General features: G+C 31.8%; 1 protein-coding gene across 2 annotated transcripts in view; it reads left to right on the forward strand.

The window, feature by feature from the left end:
• The window catches only part of DYNC2H1 (dynein cytoplasmic 2 heavy chain 1), a 355585-nt gene that overhangs the window by 98604 nt on the left and 232723 nt on the right, over positions 1-24258 (forward strand). For both annotated transcript variants that reach the window (XM_031961078.1, XM_031961079.1), the window contains exons 38-48: positions 1089-1353; positions 2553-2760; positions 6461-6590; positions 9482-9637; positions 10199-10458; positions 12067-12313; positions 13456-13607; positions 18049-18193; positions 19670-19772; positions 20596-20763; positions 22940-23070. In XM_031961078.1, the coding sequence (XP_031816938.1) occupies positions 1089-1353; positions 2553-2760; positions 6461-6590; positions 9482-9637; positions 10199-10458; positions 12067-12313; positions 13456-13607; positions 18049-18193; positions 19670-19772; positions 20596-20763; positions 22940-23070 (1965 nt within the window). The remainder of the gene's footprint in view (positions 1-1088; positions 1354-2552; positions 2761-6460; positions 6591-9481; positions 9638-10198; positions 10459-12066; positions 12314-13455; positions 13608-18048; positions 18194-19669; positions 19773-20595; positions 20764-22939; positions 23071-24258) is intronic.

Here is a 24258-nt window from a genome sequence, read left to right on the forward strand (position 1 = left end):
TACAAATGAGACAGACTACATCAATAAATAAGGGGAATTCATAGTTCTAGGAGAGGCAGTACACCCAAGGAAAAAAGTGTATAGTCTTAAGTTATGAGGTCAGCTAGAATGTCATACATTATAAAGATTTTCCCAATGTAGATATGATCAGGTTGTTTGACAAGAATGAAAAGATAAAAGTTTAAGTGGTTAAGATTGGAACATGATGGGGAGAGCCTGGCATAGAATAAGTCAGGTAACACTATGGAAGGAGTTCAACAAGTGTTGATAAATGACAGCTTGTTTACTTAAAATTTACTCAAAGATGAGATTATGTTCTTTTAATGAGGTAATATGCTAGCTACATCCCTTGTCACTTAGAGTCAGTTATAAGGTAATAAGACTGGATGAATTTGATAAATATTTAAAGTGGTTACATTTTAGTCATTCAAGTATTGCCACATTTTCTAATTTAGTTCAATTCCCAATATTTTTCAATTTCAGCATATATTTAAAAAATTTTTTAGCAATGTGTTTTTCGGTTATATAAATTTACATTAGTAGAAAATGGAATTCAGTAACTAAATATCTAACATATTTTGAGTAATAAATGCTAATTTTTAGCAATTATTTTGATTTTGAGGATTTCTTAAAAGGAATTCTGTTTTTAAAATGTGAAATGATTTATTTTAATCCATCTCTTAAAATTTATTTATATTGCATGCATAGTGCATGTGCCCTCTGACATGTTCTCATGAAATATTCCTAAAATAAATTCTGTTTTAATGCTTTCCTGTGGCAAAAAATTTATAGAGTGCCTGTTATATATTTCCTTATTAATTTTGCTAATGATTTGCAGCAAATTATGTTTTTATGTAAATTATTTGAATTTTTATATTACATTATATCATAGATATATATTGGATTGTTGTGTTATTTCTGTCCTTTACTTTTCTACAAAGATGACAAAACATTACTAAGACATGAGAATGGATTAATTCAAATAATCTAACAACAAAATGTATCTGTACTTTACTAATGGAAATATATGTGTGTATATATTATATTCACATATATATGTATGTATTTATATATATTTTTAAAAACAGATCAAGAAAGCTTTGGAATTATATGAACAGTTACGCCAAAGGATGGGAGTAGTTATAGTTGGTCCAAGTGGTGCTGGAAAATCTACCCTGTGGAGGATGTTAAGGGCAGCACTGTGTAAAGTTGGCAAAGTAGTAAAACAGTACACCATGAATCCCAAAGCTATGCCTCGACATCAGTTGCTAGGCCATATTGACATGGATACAAGGGAATGGTCTGATGGTGTTCTCACAAACAGTGCTCGGCAAGTAGTACGGGAACCTCAAGGTGTGTCTCGAACTGGCTGATTATAATTTTCTTATACTTCTGGAAAAGACATTATCTTCTAATGAGAAGTTTTTCATAGATTTGTCAATGAAACTACCTTATGTATACCTTGTCAATGAAACTACCTTGGAAAGGAAAAGCATTCATTAAATGTCTGTTATTTATTAAGCTCTGGAAGTAGTACACTTCAATAAATAGAAAATCAAGATAGTCCCTGCTTTCCAGGAGTTAATGTATATTTGGGGGGAAGTAGTATCTAAAGCTATAATACTGTTTATGTTTATTCATGTATATGTAGATTGAAAGGCCAAGTAGTACTTAGTCCTAATACGGAAAGTTATAGAGCTGATGAAAAGGATCTTAGCACTTTCTCTTCTCCCATTTAACTCTTTCTCCTTGTCACTAAATATGTTTACATTCAGACTCTCTCTCTTTTGACTTCTCTATGAGATCTTTTTCTTTCTCTTTGTTTTGGGGACTTAAAATGTGTAAAATAGCACACATTTCCTACAATAACTTCCACTACTCAATTCCATATGTGTGTGTCTGTGAGCTTGTATGTTTATATGTATATGTACATGCATGTGTATGTGTGTGTGCATGTGTGTGGAAACATTATATATATAATTCTCATATATATATATTCTTATATATATTGATATATGTATATATAAATTAGGTGAGTTGTTCTCTGCACCCAGAATAACTTGCTAATGAGTGTTGGATTTTGACTATTTTGTTGATATCCTGGTGATTTCATGAATAGGCAGATAACAAAGTCATATTTGTAATTAAAATTAAAGGATGATGCTAACTCTAATATTTGAAATTATAACCTTATTTTGTAATTTCTGAATCATAATTTTAAAAACAGTATTTTAAAGGATGAAACTTATTTTTTCTGTGTCTTCACAGAACAAACTTGAGAGGAGGATTGATTTATTAAATTTATACTACTGTATATTCTTTCACATAAGTGGATTTTTTAGAATTCTGAAGTATTCCATTTATAAAATGTAAATTAGCATAAGTGACAACTCTCCCTTATCAAATTTTGCTGTACTGTCGGTCTTAGTGATGTTAAATAGTTTTCCTCCAAATATAACTCAATCATTATAAAGGACAAAGAGGATGACTTTCCTGTAATGGATTCTTCTGTTAACTTTGGTTTTGGATCTATTTCTTTGATTTGAAAATAGATGTCAATTCATGGATAATCTGTGATGGTGACATTGATCCTGAATGGATAGAATCATTGAATTCTGTACTAGATGATAACCGACTACTCACTATGCCCAGTGGGGAGAGGATTCAGTTTGGCCCCAATGTTAACTTTGTATTTGAAACTCATGATTTAAGTTGTGCCTCTCCAGCCACAATATCTAGAATGGGAATGATATTTCTCAGGTAAGACATGGGAATATTTTGAAAGTATGTTGTATAAATAATTCTTCAGTCTTCTTTTTTAGACATGCAAGAAAAAAATGTGGCATTGAATAAATTAAATGAATAATCATTTTCATAGTTTCATTTTAAATGAGAAATAGTTTATTATTTTGTTTCCTGTTGGTTTGTGGTATAAGAACTTTCTTGTAATACTTAGTGATTTCTATAATTTTAGAAGTTCATTTTATGGTATTTAGAAAAAGAAAAACAAAAACTTTCATAATCAGAAGAAGATATCTACAATTCTTCATTTTTCCTTCTTGCAAGAATGTTTATTTTTTCCTCTCTGCTAAAAATGCTATTTTAAAAATTTGTTTCATGATTTATTCATTTTCAAATGAGGGTGTTGAACTCGAATATCTCTTCATAACAATAGTAAAATAACATTGGCAAAAGGAAAAGGAGCATATGTCTTGTCTATTTTGTGAATTCATTGAGAAGATGAGTGCAAGATGGACAATGAAAAAGATATTAAGAAATAACGCCAGTGATTAGTATGTTATATAACATGAATACTTTCTGAAAGAAAAGATTTGGAAGATGATAACAAAAAGCCTAAAACAAAAATTAATTTGACAATATTTTAATATTCAGAAACAGTTTTCTCAGTATTGCCTGTTTTTGTCCTGTCACATCACTAATTTGTTAAAACAAAAATAAGAAATAGTGCCAGAATAGAAGAAAGGGTGAAAAAGATGTGAAGAAAACCTTGCATGTGATTGCAGTAGGTGTAACTCAACTTAACAAAAAAAAACTTCACCTAGAAAAATATGAAAAGGGCAACAGTAAGCTGGAAAGATAATTAATGATTATGGACAATTTATGGAACCTTACTCAGAATTTTGCCATTTCCTCTCTAAAAAAGCATAAACTCTTCCTGAGCCAGTGAATACTAAGTCAAGAGATAGGATAGGCAAGACAATTCAAGTTTGAAGATTTCATTGTGCCCTTTTTACAGAAACAGGGAAACATTTGACTCAGTGGAACAAAATACAACTTTAAATAGTCAGAACTATCTCATATAGGTTAAGATCATAAAAGATTCCACATTAGATGAAATAAGGTCCATTGTATAACATTATTAAATGAACAAGATAGGGAGAGATGCTCAGCATAGTATCATGTCTGTGTTTTTTGAAGAGTTCAAATAGAAGAAGGATTTTCTATTCATTTTGAAGTTCTTCAGATGTACATAATGGTATTGTACTTATTGTATCCAGCCTTGAGAGTACGGTAGGACCTTCTAAATGAATTCGTAGTCACTTAAAACAAATAGGTACCAGCATCCATATTACAAAAAAAGTGGATGAAAAATTTATGCTATCCATTAAGTATTGTATCATGTGCATTTTAGATGGGCCCTCTAAGTAATGAACTATGTACTCACATTTGATTAGGAAGAAGAGTTTGAATAATATTTATTTTGCTAACAGTGATTCCAAATGGCTTGCTTGCTACACAGAAGCCTCTATTTATTTATTTAAAAGTATTATTGATGCTTTGAAATATATTTTTAATTTTATTTGTTGATTGTTCTTGCCAGTTAAATCTTCTCATATTCCACAATAAGGAAAAACAGCTACGAAAAGCCCACTGACATTATGACCCTTCAGACAGCATATATAACATTACATTTGACTGTTTAGCTAGAGGAGGGAGGGGGTGTGTGATTCATTCATTACCAGTTCTTTTTAGCCAAGATTAGTCTTTACAACTAGTCATAATTTGTTAAATTTTTAAAATTTTAATTTTTAAGCTTGTTTTCATTAATGTTTTTATTCTCATCATATATAGTTCTAGTTCTAATGACTTCACTTTATATGGGTTTCCGAAACCCAAGTGTGCCTAATTTTTTTTGTCATATTCCTTCTTTCTTGTGTCATAGTTCTATTCCTGTTACATTCACATATTATTGTTATATGTTCAAAGGGCACTAAACTCATTTTTTATTTGACATTTTAAATTTTTTCCTTTTTTCCATTTTTAAATATTTTTCAATTTTTCAAAGTTTTTTCATTTTTCCAATTTTTCAATATTTTTTCAATTAAAAGCATATATTTCACCTACCTCTGACTTCATACTCCAGCCCTCAAAATATGGTGAGGAGTGAGAGGGGAACAACCAAAATCCTCCTAACAAATGTGCGTAATCAAAAGATTCTTACTTTGGCCATATCTAGAACTGTGTATTTTTCTGCATCTTCAGTCCAGCATCTTTCTGTCAAGAAATAGCATGTGGCATCATGAGTTAATATAAGCCCATCTTTTCAATAGCACTGCTTTCCATCAAATTTTAGAAGAGACATAACCATTCCTGCAAAGGATAAGCTAAATTCCTAATGGGGGATTTGCAGAAAGAAATAAAAGACCTGACTGCATTTTGTTTTGTAACAATGGAAGGAATAACTGTACTGAAGAGATAACTGATGCACTGATCTCTGGACTTAACAATAGTAATGGATCATATTTAGATGACGCTTTAAAGTTAAAACAATTTCTTTACAAATGTTGTTATCCCTATTTACTGCTAAGTATTTTAGGTTCATACAAGTGGGATGATAGGTCAACAGTTGTTCAGTTCTTAAGTGTCAGAGTTAGGACTCAGCCCTATTTCTGCTGAATCCCAGTTTAGTGTTGCTTCAACTTCCTCCCCTGCTCTCTTGTGTTTTATTATCATTTTACACTTGTGAAAACTAAAACTTAGAAAAATCTTGGGCTAAAATGATTTGCTTAACAAGGTTATGCAAAACTCATAGGGGACCAAAACCATTTGGGAGGGCTCAGACCTCCAGATTCATTGTAGCTTTATAATGACATTTAAAACTTGTCCTAAATCTTATCATAGTAATGAATTCTAATTAAAGTCCTAGTTCATTTCAATGATTACATGGCCTTTTTGACATAAACTGCTGTATAAACAAAAATAAAATTTTAGTGTTTTTCCTTTCTCCTCCCCATCTTATTATAGAGACAGAATCTACAGTATTCCTATTCAGATGGGTACTATAATCACTTTCTATTATCTTGAAGCATTTTGTACAGTGACCCCTTATTAATGATTTCTATTTCAATATTATCTTTCATGATTAAGATATTTGAATATTAAAAAAATATTTGAATGATAAGGGCATAGCATACATTTTAAAATAGATTTAAAAGATATAATTCCCAGATTTAGCATGAACAGTTACCAAAATTATCTACTTTGAGGTTTTACTAAAATATAAATACTCCAATACTCTCTTTATATAGAATTGTATAATTAAAATTTTTATGAATAGAAAAGCCATTACTTTAGAATAGATAACCAGCTTCCATACCACAAGTTTAGAAGTAGTGGGGAAACAGAAGGAAATAGAAACAGAGAAAATCTTAGGATATTTTAGCTGAGAGTATAGTACATTCATTGAGAAAACATATAATATTAAATTCACATTTTTCATTCATTCAAATTATAGTCTCAGGAGTCAGGGAACTATTCAGCATTAGGGGTCTTTGAACAAAGATAATTTTTGCTTTTAGTTCTTTAGTAATTAATGTAATATGTAAATAGAAGTAAGCAAAGAAAAAAATAAGAATTTAATGAGAAGAAAAATGATTTTGTTTTAAAAATGTATATAGTTGCTGATTTTGTGGTCATTTTAATGATTTTTTTTTTCTAGTGATGAAGAGACAGATCTTGATTCTCTGATAAAATCTTGGTTGAGGAATCAGCCTGATAAATATAGAACCAATCTTGAAAACTGGATTGGAGACTATTTTGAAAAGGCTTTACAGTGGGTTCTTAAACAGGTCTGTTAATCATGTTATTCACTTTGCTGACAGTTACTTAGATACTTATTTATCTTGATTTTTCCCTTAGGACTCTGGGGGTGATAAAATACAGCCTACTAGCTCGCTGAGAGAGTTGCTATACTTTGCCATCTTATATTTATTTTGCAATTCACATACAGTTTTGAAATGTATCAAGTCAAAGTTAATAAATATTTCTTAATCTACTGTATATCAGGTACTGTGGAAGCACTTGGGGAAAAAAAAAAAACATAAGAAAGTTCCTTCCCTCAAGGATCTTAAAATCTGATGAGTTTGGAGCCTGGATAGTTTTGCATTACTGCTTACATAACAGTATATAGATAGTTCATAAAAATATTGATTACATTTAATAGCAAGGTTCAAAGAATATGCTAAACAGTACTTACTCCTCCTTTATTTTATTTAAATCTCTGCTTTTTAAATCAGTGTCAGAAACTACAATTTTCTAAAAGTAGTGCCCTTTAAGAAACAGAGATTCAGGAGTAGAGTTTCCCACTGTTTTTTGAACATTTACTTTTATACTAACCATGAAGCAAAAACAAAATTCCACAGAGTAATAAACTAAAGATATTAAGTTCAATTTTAGGCTTTTTAATTGACTTAAAGAGAACAATAGTAATTTAAGTCTTTAAGTAAGACTCTAAGAGTGGAACCCAAATCTCCTTGAAAAAATAAAAGCTCAAGCCTGAATTCATTACTCTTATCATCCCCATCCCAGTGATTCTGAACGCCTGACCGTTTTTCAAATTCTATTCTCCACTCTCCATGACTCTTTCTCTTATTACCATGCTTTTCAAATCTCCCCTCTCTCCTTTTACACACTCCTCTTCCATCTCACTGTGCCATCCCTTCTGTTTGACACAGCATTTCCTTTCCTAGCACTGGCTTCACTTTCAAGCATGTGTATCTTCCTGCAGAACCTTCTCATCTTTCCTCAATGGATTCAGTGTCTGGATCACAGTCTTTCTTTCCTCCTCAACTTCTTAACTTTGCAGTCTGACTTGTGATCTCATGATATAACTGAACTTGGTCTTTCCAAAGTTACCAGTAGTCTTAATTCTTCTTGATTGTTATCTAATCTTTGACACTTTTGTGTTATGGGTCTGTACTTGAAACAAGGATTCTTACAAGGTGCTAACTCAGTGGAATTGATAAGACAGTGGTGATCTAGTTTAGCATGGTGCTTAATAGTTCTCCAGTTCAGTACATGTACTTAGTACTTAATATAAGTTCTACAAGATTGACACTTATGATAATGTAATTAGAATAGAGCATATAAGCTGGGTCAAACTCAGCCAGACAGATTCATCTCCCACCTTTGTGGTGGCTGGAGGCTGGAGCACAAGCTCTTGGACTAAGACAGATTTCAAGACAGAGACCTTGGTGGTGGTCCTCCTGCTTCCCCCACAGAAACCAAGACATACTCTAGAGGACCTCAAGAAAGCTGCCCCAGGGCCCTAGGCAAAGAAATTAGATTGTGAAGGAGATAATAAAAGACTTTTGGACTTTAATACCTGGCTATTCTTGTGGTGATTACTGAAACAAAGGCTGGTCCAGAGACCTCTAGAAAACCAACCAGGACACTACACTTTTGATCATGGTTTTTGGAATACTACTTTCTCTTTGTTCTCTTTCTGCATATCTGACTGTTCCTTTTTGGTTGAACTTAGAAAGTAGAGAATAAAAGAGAGTAAAAGAGATCTATTCCATGGATCCTTGTTGGGCAAAGGTGGTGTCTTTGACCCCACTGTAAGGGCTGGATTGCTGAAGAAATCTTTATTCTTCATATTTCTTCAAATGGCTTTCTTTAAACCAGGATGGTTCTTTTGGGAATTAATCACAGTAGTAAGAAAGTTTTTGGTAAATGATCCTTTAGAAAGGTGGATTTGTTATTTAGTTCTGTTGACTGTTGATAATGAATCAGAGACATGTAGAATGCTTTGGACATTTTGGATAGTGTGGAAGAATCTGAAGCGTGTTCTAGTTTTAGTTGCTTGTCATTCTTGACTAATTTTCTGAGCACCCTGGTTTCTGGTGGTTAAGACCTGGAGCAGATAAATCTACAACAATGATTCTTAATTTAAAAGATTATGACCTCCACATGAACTAAAAGAGTCCAGACATTTATGAATAAATATTGCAGAGCCAAAATAAAAGAATAATACATGATGAAACAGAGGGCCCTATAGATCCCCCAAAGAGCTGGGACCATAGCACGATATTCCTGAATGGCTTGTATGAAAGACTTTAGATCTTTACAGCAGAAATAATTGGCAGAATACAGATTTGAAACTACTGACAAGTTTCACCCAATAATCTATTTATTTTATTTATCTATCTATCTATCATCTTTCTTGTTCTTTCTTTCTTTCTCTTTCTTTCTTTCTTTCTTTCTTTCTTTCTTTCTTTCTTTCTTTCTTTCTTTCTTTCTAACCATCTATCTATCTGTCTTGTCTGTTTGTCTAGCCATCTGTTCATCTTTCTTTTCTATAACAATATAAATACTGTTTTTAGGTCTTCTGTTATGGAAGGAACTTAATATTCAATAGTTTGCCCATATTTGTAGATTCTTGAGTTCTTAGAATGTATCTCAATCTTTTTCAACCATATACTTATTAGGTCTCTACAGTACAAATAAATAGAAATCATGTAACCAAGATGGTAGACTATTATATATTATTATTATTAGTATTTCTGATTTTAACTTATATGTTAGATTATTGAAATGCAAAGTAAGCTTGGCTTCTCAACCTTATTTTTTAATAGATAAAATTCTATATTTAAAAGTGACTTGTGGAAATATTTGGAAGCTTTTACTTCTGATGTTTGTTGACTTTTTTTCTCTTTGCTGCTACAAATTTCTTATACAGAATGACTATGTAGTGGAAACAAGTTTGGTTGGAACTGTGATGAATGGTTTGTCTCATCTACATGGGTGCAAAAATAGAGAAGAATTTATTATTGGCTTGATAAGGGGACTTGGTGGAAATCTTAACATGAAATCGAGACTAGAACTCACCAAAGAGGTAATGACGGCTATTTGGTATTAATCCCAAAAACCATTTTTCTTGTTATTCATCATCCACTTTAAGCCTCCCTCATATTAGGAAAAAGAGTTTGCAAAGAATCTCTGAAAGTTATTGAGTTATAAAGTAATATGATCAAGCATGTAATGGGAAGGTAGTAGTCTAAATGATGGTTTATAGAGGGGACAAACTGGAAGAAAGAAGATAGTTAGTAGGCTTTTATAATAATTCATATTATCTCCAGGTAATAAAAGCATGGGTTACCATCATTATAATTTTAGTTGAAAGCAGAAAACAAATAGAAACATTTCAGAAGTAGAATTGATACTTGATTACTTATTACTTATGGAGGGAAGGAAAGTGATAAAATTCACATAAATTATAAAGTTACTATTTAGATTATATATTTGACATTTTAATTAGAAAACTCATTTAGTATTTTTTGCTAAATAAATATTCTCTGTTAGAATTAGTAATATCTTTTGTTAGTATTTACGATAATTCCCTAGAATTTAATGCTTTCTATATGGTAAATGTCAACTTTTTCTTCCATTTCTTAAGATTTTCAATTGGGCACGAGAGTCACCACCAGATCCTCATAAACCAATGGACACATATTATGACATAACTAGAGAACGTTTATCATCTTATTCATTGAAGAAACCTGAAAATTTGACTGCTGATGATTTTAGTAATAGTCAAATACTCCCAGTCATTCAGACTCCAGACATGCAGAGAGGTCTAGACTATTTCAAACCATGGCTAGGTTCTGATACCAAGCAGCCTTTTATTCTTGTGGGACCAGAAGGATGTGGAAAAGGGTAAGAATTGAATAAGGTGGACTGAGCTATATTTTTATGGGCTTATAGCAATAGTTTATAATTTTTATTTATATATTTAAGCATTTCTGTTATGTTTCATTTGAATAAATTACTGTGTTCTGGTAAAAGTCCTTTGATATTTTAGCCACTCAGAAAAGAATATGACATGGAGAATAAATTCTTCTCTTGCTTAGTTTCCTTTTTTGCTAAATGACAGAATCTCGCTGGTGATTAATTTTTTGATTTATGGGAAGATTTTACTCTCACTAATGCATTTATGAAATCATGGATGATTCACATTAACTTTCAAATTATTATGTGACATGCTTATGAAATGAAAATCTTTCAGTGAATCTCTGGGTACTGATTAGTTTGTAAAATAATGGAGTTATAAATTATAATAGACATTTGAAATGGGATTATAGGCCTTAAAATTGATAGCTATTTTTACATGTCTGTTTATTCAAATGTATATTTAGTTTCCTTATATTATTGTTGTTCAGTTGTGTCTGACTCTGTGTGATGCTATTTGAGGTTTTTTTGACAAAGCTATTGTAGTGGTTTGTCATTTCCTTCTCCAGCTCATTTTACAGATGAAAAAAACTGAGGCCACAAGGTTAAGTGACTTGCCTAGAGTCACACAGCTAATGAGGTCAGATTTGAACTCAGGAAGGTGTCTTCCTGACTCCAGGCCTGGCACTCTATCTGCTATTCTATCTAGCTATCCTGTATATGTATGTATATCATTTATATTACATAGATATATGCATATATATATATATACATACTTTTATATACACACCTATGTGTTTATATATATGTATATATATGGGTGCCTCCGTGTTTTGACAGATCTTTTCATGTTACACTTTCTGTTCTATCCAGGTTATCCTTAAGTGTTCTTGAGATGATTTGCCTTTAATTGTATCTGTTTACATGTTTTCTGTAAACTTAAGTTTTTCTGTCACTTGCCAACTATTTTGTAAAGTGAAATACTTCACATTTTTCTTGCCATTTTCTTCTGTAAGATTTTTTTTTAAAAAGATTTTACTTTAAACCAGGCCTTTCTTTAAAGGTTTAAATCTTTTCTACTTTGACTAAACATCATTATGAATTCTTTTATGCTTGTCTTATTTTTAGTATCAACAACTTACATAAATAAGTCAGTTCAGAAATCACTCTTTATATTGTACCCATTTTTCTTCTTTCAATTTGATCTTGATCAATGCCCCAACAAATCACTAGTTAGACTATGTAAAGCTAATGCAGAAATGATTCCTTTGCTTCTTACCTGTTAGAATTTAATTAATTAAGTTTAAAAATATTATTTGGTATATACAACATAAAGTATAGGCTAAGTTGTCTTTCAGAGGTCAGACTCATTATGTTGCTAGGACCATATTTCAAACTCCCTCCCCCATCCCTTCTGCTGATCACATTCATTGGCATAACCTTTAAAACTCTTTGAAAAGGTTTATAAAATACAACCTCCTTTCTAGGATTTGGTATTGGAATAGGACTGGACAAAGAATGGGTATTTCTCATTTTATTTAAATGACATTGTATTTTCATTGTTTTCAAAATGTCATTCATATCATTGTTTTTTAGAATGCTGCTTCGATACGCCTTTTCTCAACTCCGTTCCACTCAAATTGCTACAGTTCATTGCAGTGCACAGACTACTTCTCGACATCTCTTGCAGAAACTGAGTCAAACTTGCATGGTAATCAGTACCAATACTGGTAGAGTGTACAGGCCAAAAGATTGTGAAAGGCTAGTCCTATATTTAAAAGATATCAACCTTCCTAAACTTGATAAATGGGGAACCAGCACTCTTGTAGCTTTTCTACAGCAGGTATGTTCATTTGTTATATTTTAATAATAGAAAAACATTTTTTTTTTTTTTTTACTATTCTGGAAATATCTTGTTTTCTTTAACTTCCAGGATCTGTTATAGGATCTTTGGTTACTAATTATTACAATAAAAATAGGGAGTTCGAGGGATAGACTATTATCACAAAAAAGATGCATGTTAATCCTGTTGTCACTATTAATAACATTTTTTAGAAAGTAGTTAGCTCTCTCTTAAGACCCATCCAACAAAATGTTTCAGTTTTCAAGACACATCTTAGATATAATAATGCTGTTCCTTCCCCTTACCCAGTTCTCTACTCTCCAGAAAACGAAAGAAAAAAATAATTGAATCTAATATCTTGGTTTGCTAGAACAAGAAGAATTCTTTATTTAATTCTGAAACAGAATTCACTTAAATCCTTAGGTATTAAATCCTTTTGTAAAGTTGGTGGTATTTCTATTCAATCCTATCTCTTCCTTGTTGCTTCTTATGTTATCTCTAACCCCTACTTTTCTCTTTCTGCTCAACCAATAATATGAAATTAGTTATATTCTTTACCCTCTTCTCTACTACATTGCTCACCCTTGTTGCCCACCACTGAATAATTGTTTTGTGATCGACTTCAGATGATGAGTACCACAGAAAGAGTGTAAGAGCATAGATGTTAAGATCAGTTGAGACCTTTTTAAACTGACAGAGGGATTAAGTCCCCTCTCTTTCCTCTTCTCCTTTTCTGTCTACATGCAGCACACTGTGTTTCCTCTTGCTTCCTCCTGCACACCAAGGGACATGTCTCTACTATTAATAATCTGTACTGATGAGATTAAACTTAAGCCTTTGTGTCTCTGCCTTTGCACGTTAATATTCATATTGCAGTACATAAATTGAAACAGCTCTTAGCTTCAAAGAAATTTCCTATGTATTAAATTTTTTCATATTCTGGCAGAAAAGGTTTTTCAAACTTATATGTTATTGGTGTACTGATTTAAAAATATCCTTTTCAAGTGGAGTAAGAATATTTAAAACTTAAATTAATAATTTGGATTGTGGAGTACATAGACAATTACAATTAGCTATACTTTAGAACACTTTTGTATTATTTAAGAAAACATTTAAAAATACATTTCTTTATTTTGAGAAAGGTGCTGACATATCAAGGATTTTATGATGAAAATCTAGAATGGGTTGGTTTGGAAAACATCCAAGTGGTGGCTTCTATGTCAGCAGGAGGAAGATTAGGAAGGCATAAGCTCACCACCAGATTTACTTCCATTGTTCGTCTTTGTGCAATTGAGTAAGTTTCTGTTTATTTTTTCAGTATATTTGAATTTTTGGAAAGGTTTTCAAAATGGAGTATCTTTTCTTTTACATTTTATATTTATTAATTTTTTATTTATGCTGTATGTGTTTTAATAGCTTTTTATTTACAAATATATGCATAGGTGATTTTTCAGCTTTGACAGTTGCAAATCCTTTTGTTTCAACTTTTTCCATCCTTCCCCTCACACCTTCTCCCAGATGGCAGGTTGACCAATACATGTTAAATATGTTAAAGTATAAGTTAAATACAATATATGTATACATGTCCATCCAGTTATTTTGCTATATAAAGAGAGTTGGACTTTGAAATAGTGTACAATTAGCCTGTGAAGGAAATCAAACATGCAGGCAGACAAAAATAGAGGGATTGGGAATTCTATGTAGTGGTTCATAGTCATCTCCCAGAGTTTTTTCCCTGGTGTAGCTGGTTCAGTTCATTACTGCTTGGAGAATCTTTTGAGATAATGTTATGATAGAAACCATTGACCAAAAATATGAAAAAGTATAATATAAAATAAGTCAATCAATATACATTTATTAAGTCTCTACTATAATCTAGATACTGTGTATTATGGTTCGGAATTATCTTGTTCTTTTGATTTCTTCTTTTGTTTCAGAAACCACTTACAAGTAGGAATCTAGAACAAATTAGAACAAATTTTTTTTTTTAATTGAAACTGGTATTTATTTATCAGAAGCACTTAAATAATTAACAAAGACTCTTCCCCACTTAGTTTGTATTAAGGATCACACCTAAATGTGAAACCCAGAAAGCTTGGAAAGGGTTAAAGGGGACTGTACCATTAAGAGGCAGGTCAGTTCTCTGAAAGCCCCATAGCTGTGAATCATAACATTGCTGAAGGAGTTGAAAATCAGCCTTTACTGAAGCAGATGTTGCTTGTGGATTGGGAATGAAATAAATTGGAGGCAAGAAGTAAAAGGAGGGAGGTCAGAGAATGCACCTACCTCTCAGTCTTCTTGTATCATTATCATCCTTTCACATGAAGGGATCCATTCTGCTGGTCAGAAGTAGCTCCCCAGCAGCCACTAGAAGGTGGTTCTTGTAATACCCAGCAGTCACTAGCAGGTTGCTCCAGTAACAGGTCTGTGTGTGACAGATGCCAGGTTGGTAGTTTCTGAATTTCATCAGTTGGTGAACCAGTGATCTTTTTTAAGCATCTGCTTTGTGTCAGGTTTGTGCTCGGCACTCTGGATACAAATTCATAGATTTTACTACTATGTTGTAAAGACCTTTAGACTTGAAATCAGAAGATAACAGGATAGAAAAATGATCTCCGACACCAGCTGGAGTGACTTGTGAAAGTCACTTTGCTTCTCAGTGCCTCAGTTTCCTCATATGAATAATGAAGAATAATAATCCTCATATCAGTTTCTTAATAGGTTTATTGTGAGGCTAGGGCTTTGTAAACTCTACATGATATGTGAATACAAGTACTTATTATCATCAATGATTATACTATTCTTGCCATTTTATGCAGTAATGATAAAATTATAGACTTTTATAACCTTGATTAAAGATTAAGAAATTCATCATTAAATAGCAAGTGGTTTTCCTTAAGAACCTTTTTATCTTTTGGGATTTTGTTGAGATAAATGGTGATAATTGGTTTGTGTATAAAGCTTTTACAATTTGTAGATTGCATTCTTCCTACAGCTCTGTGACATAGGTAGTACAGATTATTAAGCCTCCTTTTACAGAAAGAAGACTGAAACTCAGAGAGATTTAGTAATTTGTTTTTGGTCATTAATTAATAAGTAACAGATCTGGGATTGGAAGCTATTTCTTCATAATAAAAGTCCAGCAGTTTTTTTCTCCACTTAACCGTGCTATAAAGTTTTTTTTTTTTTTTTTTTTCTGAACGTCTATATAAGCTTAAACAAAATGTTAGTCATCTTAAAATTTTGTTAAACTTATTAGTTTGTTCATTTTTAGCAATTTTGATAGAATAGAGATCCATTGTATCTTTTCAGTAAAGAACATATTTCTGTATTTTATATTTGTTTATATATTATTCATCTTAATAATGAATTAAACAACAAGCTTATTAAATACTTACTATGTTTCAGGCATTTTGCAAAGCATTAGGATTTTAAATTTAAAGAATGAAACATCTTTACTCACAAGAAGCTTATATTATAAGGAAAAGCACAAGAAGTATATATAATATGTAGACAGTTTAAATGTAAATTGAATAAATTAGACCTATGTGTATATACATACACATAAATCTGTTAAATACAAATTAGTTTATGAGGAAAGGTACCAGAGGATGGGGAAATCAGGAAGATTTGTGCAGCAGATAGTGCTTAAGTTATATCTGAAAGGAAGAGGGGTTTTAGTGATTGAGGTAAGGAGAACATAGAAGTCATACATGGAAGATGGACAATGAAAAGGCATGGCAATGAGAAATGGAGGGTCCTTTGAGGAAGAGATAGCTGTGTGTGTGTGTGTGTGTGTGTGTGTGTGTGTGTGTGATGTTCAGTAGTTGAGGTGGGAAAGATAAGTTTGGACTAGATCATGAAGGAGTAACAGAGTAGTTGATATTTTATCCCAGAGACAATGGGAATTTATTGGAGCTAATGGAGTCAGAAAGTCACATGCTTTGACTTGCCAGCATTGTTTAGGTTGGGAAGGAAGGGGAAAAGACTTGAAGCAGGGAGACTAATTAGGAGGCTGATAAAATACTTTAGATAAGAGGCCTGAATCTAAATAGAAGTAGAAAGATTTGGCTACTTGATTAAATATGTAATTGAGGCAGTATTAGGGATACAAAATTATGCTGAGCTTACTTGGGAGACTTGAAGGATGATAATTCCTTTAACAGAAACAGACATTTAGAAAAGAAGGTTTAGAAAAGAAGGCATTCTACCTCCTTCTCTCTCTCTCTCTCTCTCTCTCTCTCTCTCTCTCTCTCTCTCTTTTTTCTTCTCTCTCTCTCTCTTCCTCCCTCCCTCCCTCTCTCTTTCTTTCTCTCTCTCTGTCTCTCCTTCTCTGTCTCTCTGTCTCTCTCTGTCTCTCTCTCTCTCTTTTTCTCTCCTTTCTCTTTCCCCTATCTATTTTTCTCTCTTTGTTCATTTATGTGTAGATATATGTATGCAATATATGTAAATTAGTATGATCAATTATATTATGCAATGTATTCTAAGGGCAACTTTGGTATCTTATGTGCAGAATAAAATTCTGGCTTTAATAAACTTTTCTTTAAGCAAGATAAAAATTGAAAAGAATGATTCAAAGGTAAATTGCACCCAGAAAATTGGAGAAAATTGGAAGAGGAGAGGAGGGAACAAGCAAATATTAAAGTGCTCACTTTGTACCAGGACCCTGTGCCAAACCCTAACACTTAGGTGCTATCATTATCCTCATTATATATATATATATATATATATATATATATATATATATATATATATATATGGAATCCAGGGCAAATAGAGATTAAGTGATGTACTGGAGGTCACACATTTGTTAAGTATCTAAGGCCGTATTTGAACTCAGGACTTTCCAATTCCAGGTCTAGTACTGCATTTATGCCATCTATCTGCCTGACATCTATTACTTTTATTTCTTGGGTTATTTGGTCCAGGCTTTAGTCATTCTGTGAGTTGGTCACCAAGTATTAAGTGCTCCTTCTGTATCAGACACTATAAAATGCAAAAACAAGCAGAAAGATTATTCTATTTCCCAAGGTTACGTACATTCTTATTGGAGAATACATATAGAAGGAAGCTGAAAAATGGTTGGAAGAGAAGAGAGGGAGGTGGAAGGAATGAGGTAGACAAAGTCTACAGCCAAGAAAACAGGCTGGAGAGGAGTGCTTGGGTGTTCTCATTATAAAGCATGTTCTGGGGGCAATGTAGGCAATTAGAAGGAGAGGTGGCAGGGACTGAGAGAACTTCTAGTGTGAAGAAGCCCAGGAGGTGCTGTGGTATGAGCTTCTCTTCAGGCAAGAGGTGCTGTGGCATTACATTTTAGGTAAAGTAGAGCCATGTGGAGATGAATGAAGATGAGTTATTTTTTAAGGTATTATAACTTTTAAGGTATTATTGATAATACCTCATTTCATTACAGATGTTCCTTGTATAATAGCTGTGTTCTGAAAATTAAACTCATATTTCAAATGATATTTTACTTTATATTTTGAAATTTCAAAATATTTCAAAATTTTCTCATAGTAATATTAAATATATTCTTAATTTTTCTGTGGTATGATTTTTGTTTTTCTTAAAGCATGGAATGGCCATCATATATTAAAATATTAGTATATTTTAAAGTTCCTTAATCTGACTTTTCCTTTGGTTTTATATAAAGAAAATCTGAAATTTGTAATATTCGTCTAGGTTTTTTTTCATTGTATGTGTTTTTTTTTGTTTTGTTTTGTTTTTTTTTTTAGTTACCCGGACAGAGATCAGTTACAAACAATTTATGGAGCATATCTAGAACCAGTTCTACACAAAAATCTAAAGAACCATTCTGTCTGGGGTTCTTCATCAAAGATTTATCTCTTAGCAGGATCCATGGTACAAGTATATGAACAGGTATAAGCATTTTATTCTTTTATCTGAATTGTTTTCATAGCTTTGTTTCCTTTATATGAGCAGTATATATGAAAATAATTATATATTTAAATTATTTTAATTGGTGTGTTTTGTAGTAAATTCTGATTTATCTTGTATGGGTCTGGTTTTAGTATTGAAGGGCTGTTGAAGAAGTTTCTCATTAATAAAAGGGATAATCCATTAACATATATCTGTGTCTAATAATGTTATAAATAGAATTTACAAATTGTCATTAACCATATTTTCTTTGTTATTTAGTAAAAGCTATTCTTTTTTAATTAATTTTTTTGGTTCTGATCACACTTTTAAACTTTCTAGGAGTTTTTGTCACATTTTATATATAGTTAAAACTGGAATGGGAGGCAGGAATATTCATTTTCTTGTTTTCAAATCTGACCTCAGACACTTACTAGCTGTGTGACCCTGGACCAGTTCTTTAATTCTCTTTGCTTCAGTTTCTGTAAAATGAGCTAGACAAGGAAATGGCCAACCACTGCAATATCTTTGCCAAGAAAACCCAAATGGAGTCACAGAAAGTTGGACACACTAAAACAACTAAACCAAAACAAGAAATGGTATAATGGATGAGGGAACAAATTAAAAGTCAAAAAATACAACCTAGTAAACATTAGCTAATTTTAAAACATTGCTGTAAATAAATTTAAATTCCTGTGATACAGCAGATCTGTAAACCTAATTTTCTTTTTCATGCTGTCTTTTATCAGACAATTTTCCTAATCATGTCAGTGATAAAGGGCAAAGCATATACAGGGAGATGAAGCTCTCCTTCAGTAAGCTAAAATAGAGTTGGGTTTTACTTTCTAGTATGTCTTTTATCTGCAGACCACTAATGTTCTTAAATTATTTGTCATTCTCCTATTACCTCCGAATTTCTCCTAATAGCCTTTCATATTTTTCCATTGTTTTCTTAACTTCTTAACTTCCGTGTCACTGTGAGGGGTACCATCAACTTCCTAATTACTCAGGCTGACAGCACAGAAAGAAAGCACTCGAGGTTGTTGAGCAAAACAGGAACATGAGTAAGATGATATTGATGATAAATGGCTCCTGTCATATTTTGTTAAATTGAGTGGAGGGAGGAAAAACTGGAGAACAAGTCCCACAGTGGGATTTTTGTATTAATTCAATTATTGAGTGTTCAGAACTAAAATAAGAAACTCTTGAACAGATAGGCAGACATATGTGTTTTTACATAATCAGAGAAGTTTGATTACACCAAATTTTCATGATATCTTAAAGAATATGGAATACTTCAAACTTAATATCTCAAAAAATTGATACCAGTTTAGGCTTTTGAATCCATTAGAGATGTAACCTAATAAATAACTTTTGTAAAACTTAACAAAGATTCTTTTGTTAGTCACAGGTCTGGCATCTCTGTCAAATTTCATGGTACTTTTATTATATATTCAAAAGAATACATTATTTTTTCAGGTACGAGCCAAATTTACAGTTGATGATTATAGCCATTACTTGTTTACTCCTTGCATTCTTACCCAGTGGGTTCTTGGATTATTCAGATATGATTTAGCAGGAGGTAAGTTTTCATTTCCTACTATGAAATCATATTTTTCTTTAAGATATTAAAATGTTTATAATTTGTTTTCATGAAAACCTGTTAAAATAGGTTGTTGACAAGTTTATGTTTAATTGAATTTTGTTTTTCAAGGTATTTTCTGCAATGATTAAACATATGATTGAAAACCATGAAGTTATTGTTTTGCATGTGTCCCCTTTAGCTAAGGTTTTTTTTTTTTTTTGCATAAAAAATTACTTAAATTAATTATTATTTATTTTGAACATATTTAAAATAATATATATGTGTTTCTCTCTCTATGTATGTATATATATATATATATATATATATATATATATATATATATATATATAATGTGGTAAAATGATTATGCCAAATTTACTGGTTTTCAAATTTTTTTAGTGCATGCTGGTTTCTGGGAAGTGTTCGGGAATATAATGAAAAATCATGATGAAAATTGGAGATAAAGGAGATAGGATATATTATTGGCTATTATCTCCATAGAATAGTTTTTTAGTATTTTTGGTGACTTTACAAAGGTCATATTTTTCTGTTCTGTTTCGTCATGATTACTTAGCTGACCCTATGGGAATGATTAAGTGAATAATAATATTACAGCTGATATATTATAAATAAATGTCCACACACTTCCCTTTAAAGAAAATGGAAAATAATGATTTTTTTCCTTTTATTGTATCTGTCTGATGCTACAATTCTGGTATGTAGACTTTATTTGTCTGATTATTTCTAACATTATTTTGAGATTATGGGTTTTAAAAGAATGTATTAAAATCCAGGTGAAAAATTATTTTTCACTTCTTAGGATCATCAAATCATCCTCTAGATCATGTGCTGGAAATTGTGGCATATGAAGCTCGTCGTTTATTTCGTGACAAAATTGTTGGTGCAAAAGAACTCCATTTATTTGATGGTATTTTAACATCTGTCTTCCAAGGAGATTGGGGTTCAGATATATTGGATAATATGGCAGGTATATACTAAAATACATACAACGCATAATTACTATTGAAAAATTATCAGTTAAGTATGATATCTTATTCTTTTTTCAGTTATGGATGTATCAGTTCTTATATGTCCGTTTTTTTTTTTTTTTTTTTTTTTTTTGGCTGAGGCATTTGGGTTTAAGGGACTTGCCCAGGGTCATACAGCTAGGAAATGTTAAATGTCCGAGGCCAGATTTGAACTCAAGTCCTCCTGACCAGGGCTGATGCTCTTATCTACTGCACCATCTAGCTGCCCCATATCTCCATATTTCTAATAAATTCCTTAATTTTCTACATATAATAAAACTTTATATAATTTTAACTTTCAGAATCAATATTTTATTTTCTTGTTTACTGAGTAACCATTTTTGCCTATAATTATGCAAAAAATTAGCAAAAGTTATCATTAGTAGTAATGTCTATAAAATCCAAAGGATGGAATTATTTTACCATGAAACTACTTTCACAGCTGGCACTCAATAAATGTTTGTTGGCTTCATTTTCACTGAAAGATAAGTTCCTGTATCTTTTTTCTCTGCAAGAAATAAATTTGTTAATTTGACATGAAGTAAAAAATAAGATTTCATGATTATATCTGGTTTATAATAACTAGATAGAATTTTTCTTCTATAACACTAAATGAGAAATATATTTACCTGTTCTAATCTTGGCTCTATGCCTTTCTCTGGGCTTTAACTAAACAAGATGAAAAAACTAACAGGACTGTACAATACGGGTTGTCCAGCTTCAATCCAAGATTTGGAGTTGAGGGAGTCAAGTCTAGGTAAACTTTAGAACTTTTTACATTTATGGATTAGGAATTATCCAGTTGGAATTTACGATTGAGAAAGTTAGAGCTGTGAAAGACCTGGTATCGTTTAGCACTAGTTTGGAGTTTATTGACGATTTCTATTGTACTCTGTGTGTTACTAGATTTTTTGGATCTTAAATGATTGGCATCATTAATTCTCAGTTCATAACTAAGCTTCTGTTTTGCTTGTGGCAATGGGGTCTCTTTAAGTATGTAATTAGAGTGAAGTTTTATGTGCTCTGATAAGAAAATCCCCTAATATTTGGTATCTTTTGAGATCCTCAAAAGGGTCCATAATTAAAATGTTTATCTCATGTTTTTTTTTTTCTTAAATTTAGAGAATTTCCTTTTGGGGGGATTTAAGTAGTACTAGTTAGTAAATAATTTATATGTTGAACATGGCTTTTGTTTCCTTTCAATAACAACATTCATTAATTAGGCAAATCAAAGTTTTATCTTTTCCCCCAAATTCTATTGGTATGGTTTCCGTTTGTTTAAGTGTTATCTTTTCAAAATCCAATGTTTTCTTGGTTCTCTTGAGAGCAGATTTTAGTTAAGTGAAAACTGAATTTCTCCTAGCTGGCTTCAAAATAGTTTCCTACTTTTCTTTTAGCATGGAAATTAAATTCAAGATTGTTCATCCTCTAAATGCTTTCTGATATGGTATGAAATTTCCTTTAATTTGGTAGCCATTAGTGACTATAATGAACATTGTTTTTCAAATGATTTCAGGAATTCTTTTCTTTATTTTGAAGGATTCATTGAATAATCAAAGCTTTTAAATAGAACTTAAGAACTTATCAGAGGTCATGTCTCTTTCTCCTACCTGTGCCTTAAATGTGGAGCATGTTTTGTATCCATAGGCATTTAAAATACCATTGAGTTGTATTGTTTAGAATATTGAAAATAAATGTATTGCTTGGATTTTACTTCTTGACATTTTAAAGATAATTTGGGATACTTTTAAACTTGTTTTTTTTTTTTTTTTTTAAATAATGTAGCTTTTGGATGGCTCACTGGATAGAGTACTGGACCTGAAGTCAGAAAGGCTAGTTTTCTTGAGTTAAAAACCAGTCTCAGATACTTATTAGGTGTATGACCCTGGCCAAGTCACTAACCTTGTTTCCTCATCTGTAAAATGAGCTGGGGACAGAATAGCAAACCATTTCAGTATCTTTACTAGAAAATCCCAAATAGGACTTTGAAGAGTTGGGCTTGATTGAAAACTACTGAAATGACTTGGAGCATGATTATGTTATTAGCAATAAACATATTATACCACTGAGAAAACAATAGCCAGCGATAATTTAGCTATTTTTTTCATTTTACTTTGGACATCTATATTTTTATAGATAGCTTTTATGTAACCTGGGGAGCACGACATGAGGCAGGAGCAAGGACAGCACCTGGACAGCCACTACCTCCTCATGGAAAACCACTTGGAAAATTGAATTCTACAGATCTCAGAGATGTTATTAAAAAGGTATGGCAAGAATTGTTAATTTGAGTTGGAATATAATAATCAACAGCATTTAGAAATAATTATTGAGCATCCATTCAATAATATGATGTGCTTAGGAATAAAGATACAAATTAAGCACAGCCCATCATTTTTCACACTTTGTCCATTGAAGAAGAATAAACCATTTAGATTCAAGTAGAGTGAGCAAAAGCATTTAGTTATATTATTTCATTGAAGATGAGTGTTGAATAAGACATAGGAGTACTTCTTTCAGTTCTTTTTTCCTTTTTCAATTTAATTTTAAAGGAGATGAGTGAAAATGGCAAACTTTTTTTTTATATCAATGAAGGTCAAGTTAAAAAAAAGAGACCTGCAGTTTATGTTGGGAAAAGCTATAAAAATGGACTAGAATAGAAATTACAAGTTCTGTAATGGTGGAATAATTCAATAAGGCTAACCCTCTTCTGTAACTATTGATTTGTTTTTTTTCTTTCCTTGTTCTTCATTGTTTGTACATTAAGCCTAGGACAAGTTAGGTAAGCAACCTAGTACAGTGGGAAAAATTAGCTCTGGGGTCAAAGGTCCTGGGTTCAAAACACAACTTTGACATTTATGATCTTGAGCATGTTATTAGCCTTCCTTTGCCTCAGTTTGCATATTTATAAAATGAAGGCACTGAAAAAATAGTCTCTGAGGTCTCTTACACTATCAACTATAGCCCTGTGAAAGTCCTATTCAACTTTAGTTTGGCTCTTAAGAACACTGTTTTCCTGTTCAGATTTAATAGAATATTGGAATTTTGGAAACACTGGCATAGACAAGATTTTGCACAGGATTTTCAAGTCTTTAGATGGTTTTCCAGAGAATTGGTGTTATTTCATTAAATATACAGGTATATGATTTAGATTTCTAAAAGCTAAAGGTAATTTGAGAGGGATTAATGCGATTCATTCTTCAGGATTCAGCCTAAATGCCACTTCTTTGAAGAAGACTATCCTGATTTATCACACTGATATCCCTCTCTCTCCTTAATATTTTCATAACAATTCATGTTCTTTCATGTACTCATGTTGTAGTTTGTATTGTGATTACTCATGTAAATAAATTATCTCTCATTATCCTCTATTAAGACTGTAAATGCCTTGAGTGCAGGGAATGTATCCTTAGGTTTGCATCATTTCCGAGGATGGTGCATTGCATATAACTGGT

The sequence above is a fragment of the Sarcophilus harrisii genome, chromosome 3 (assembly GCF_902635505.1).
Source record: "Sarcophilus harrisii chromosome 3, mSarHar1.11, whole genome shotgun sequence".
Lineage (NCBI taxonomy): Eukaryota > Metazoa > Chordata > Mammalia > Dasyuromorphia > Dasyuridae > Sarcophilus > Sarcophilus harrisii.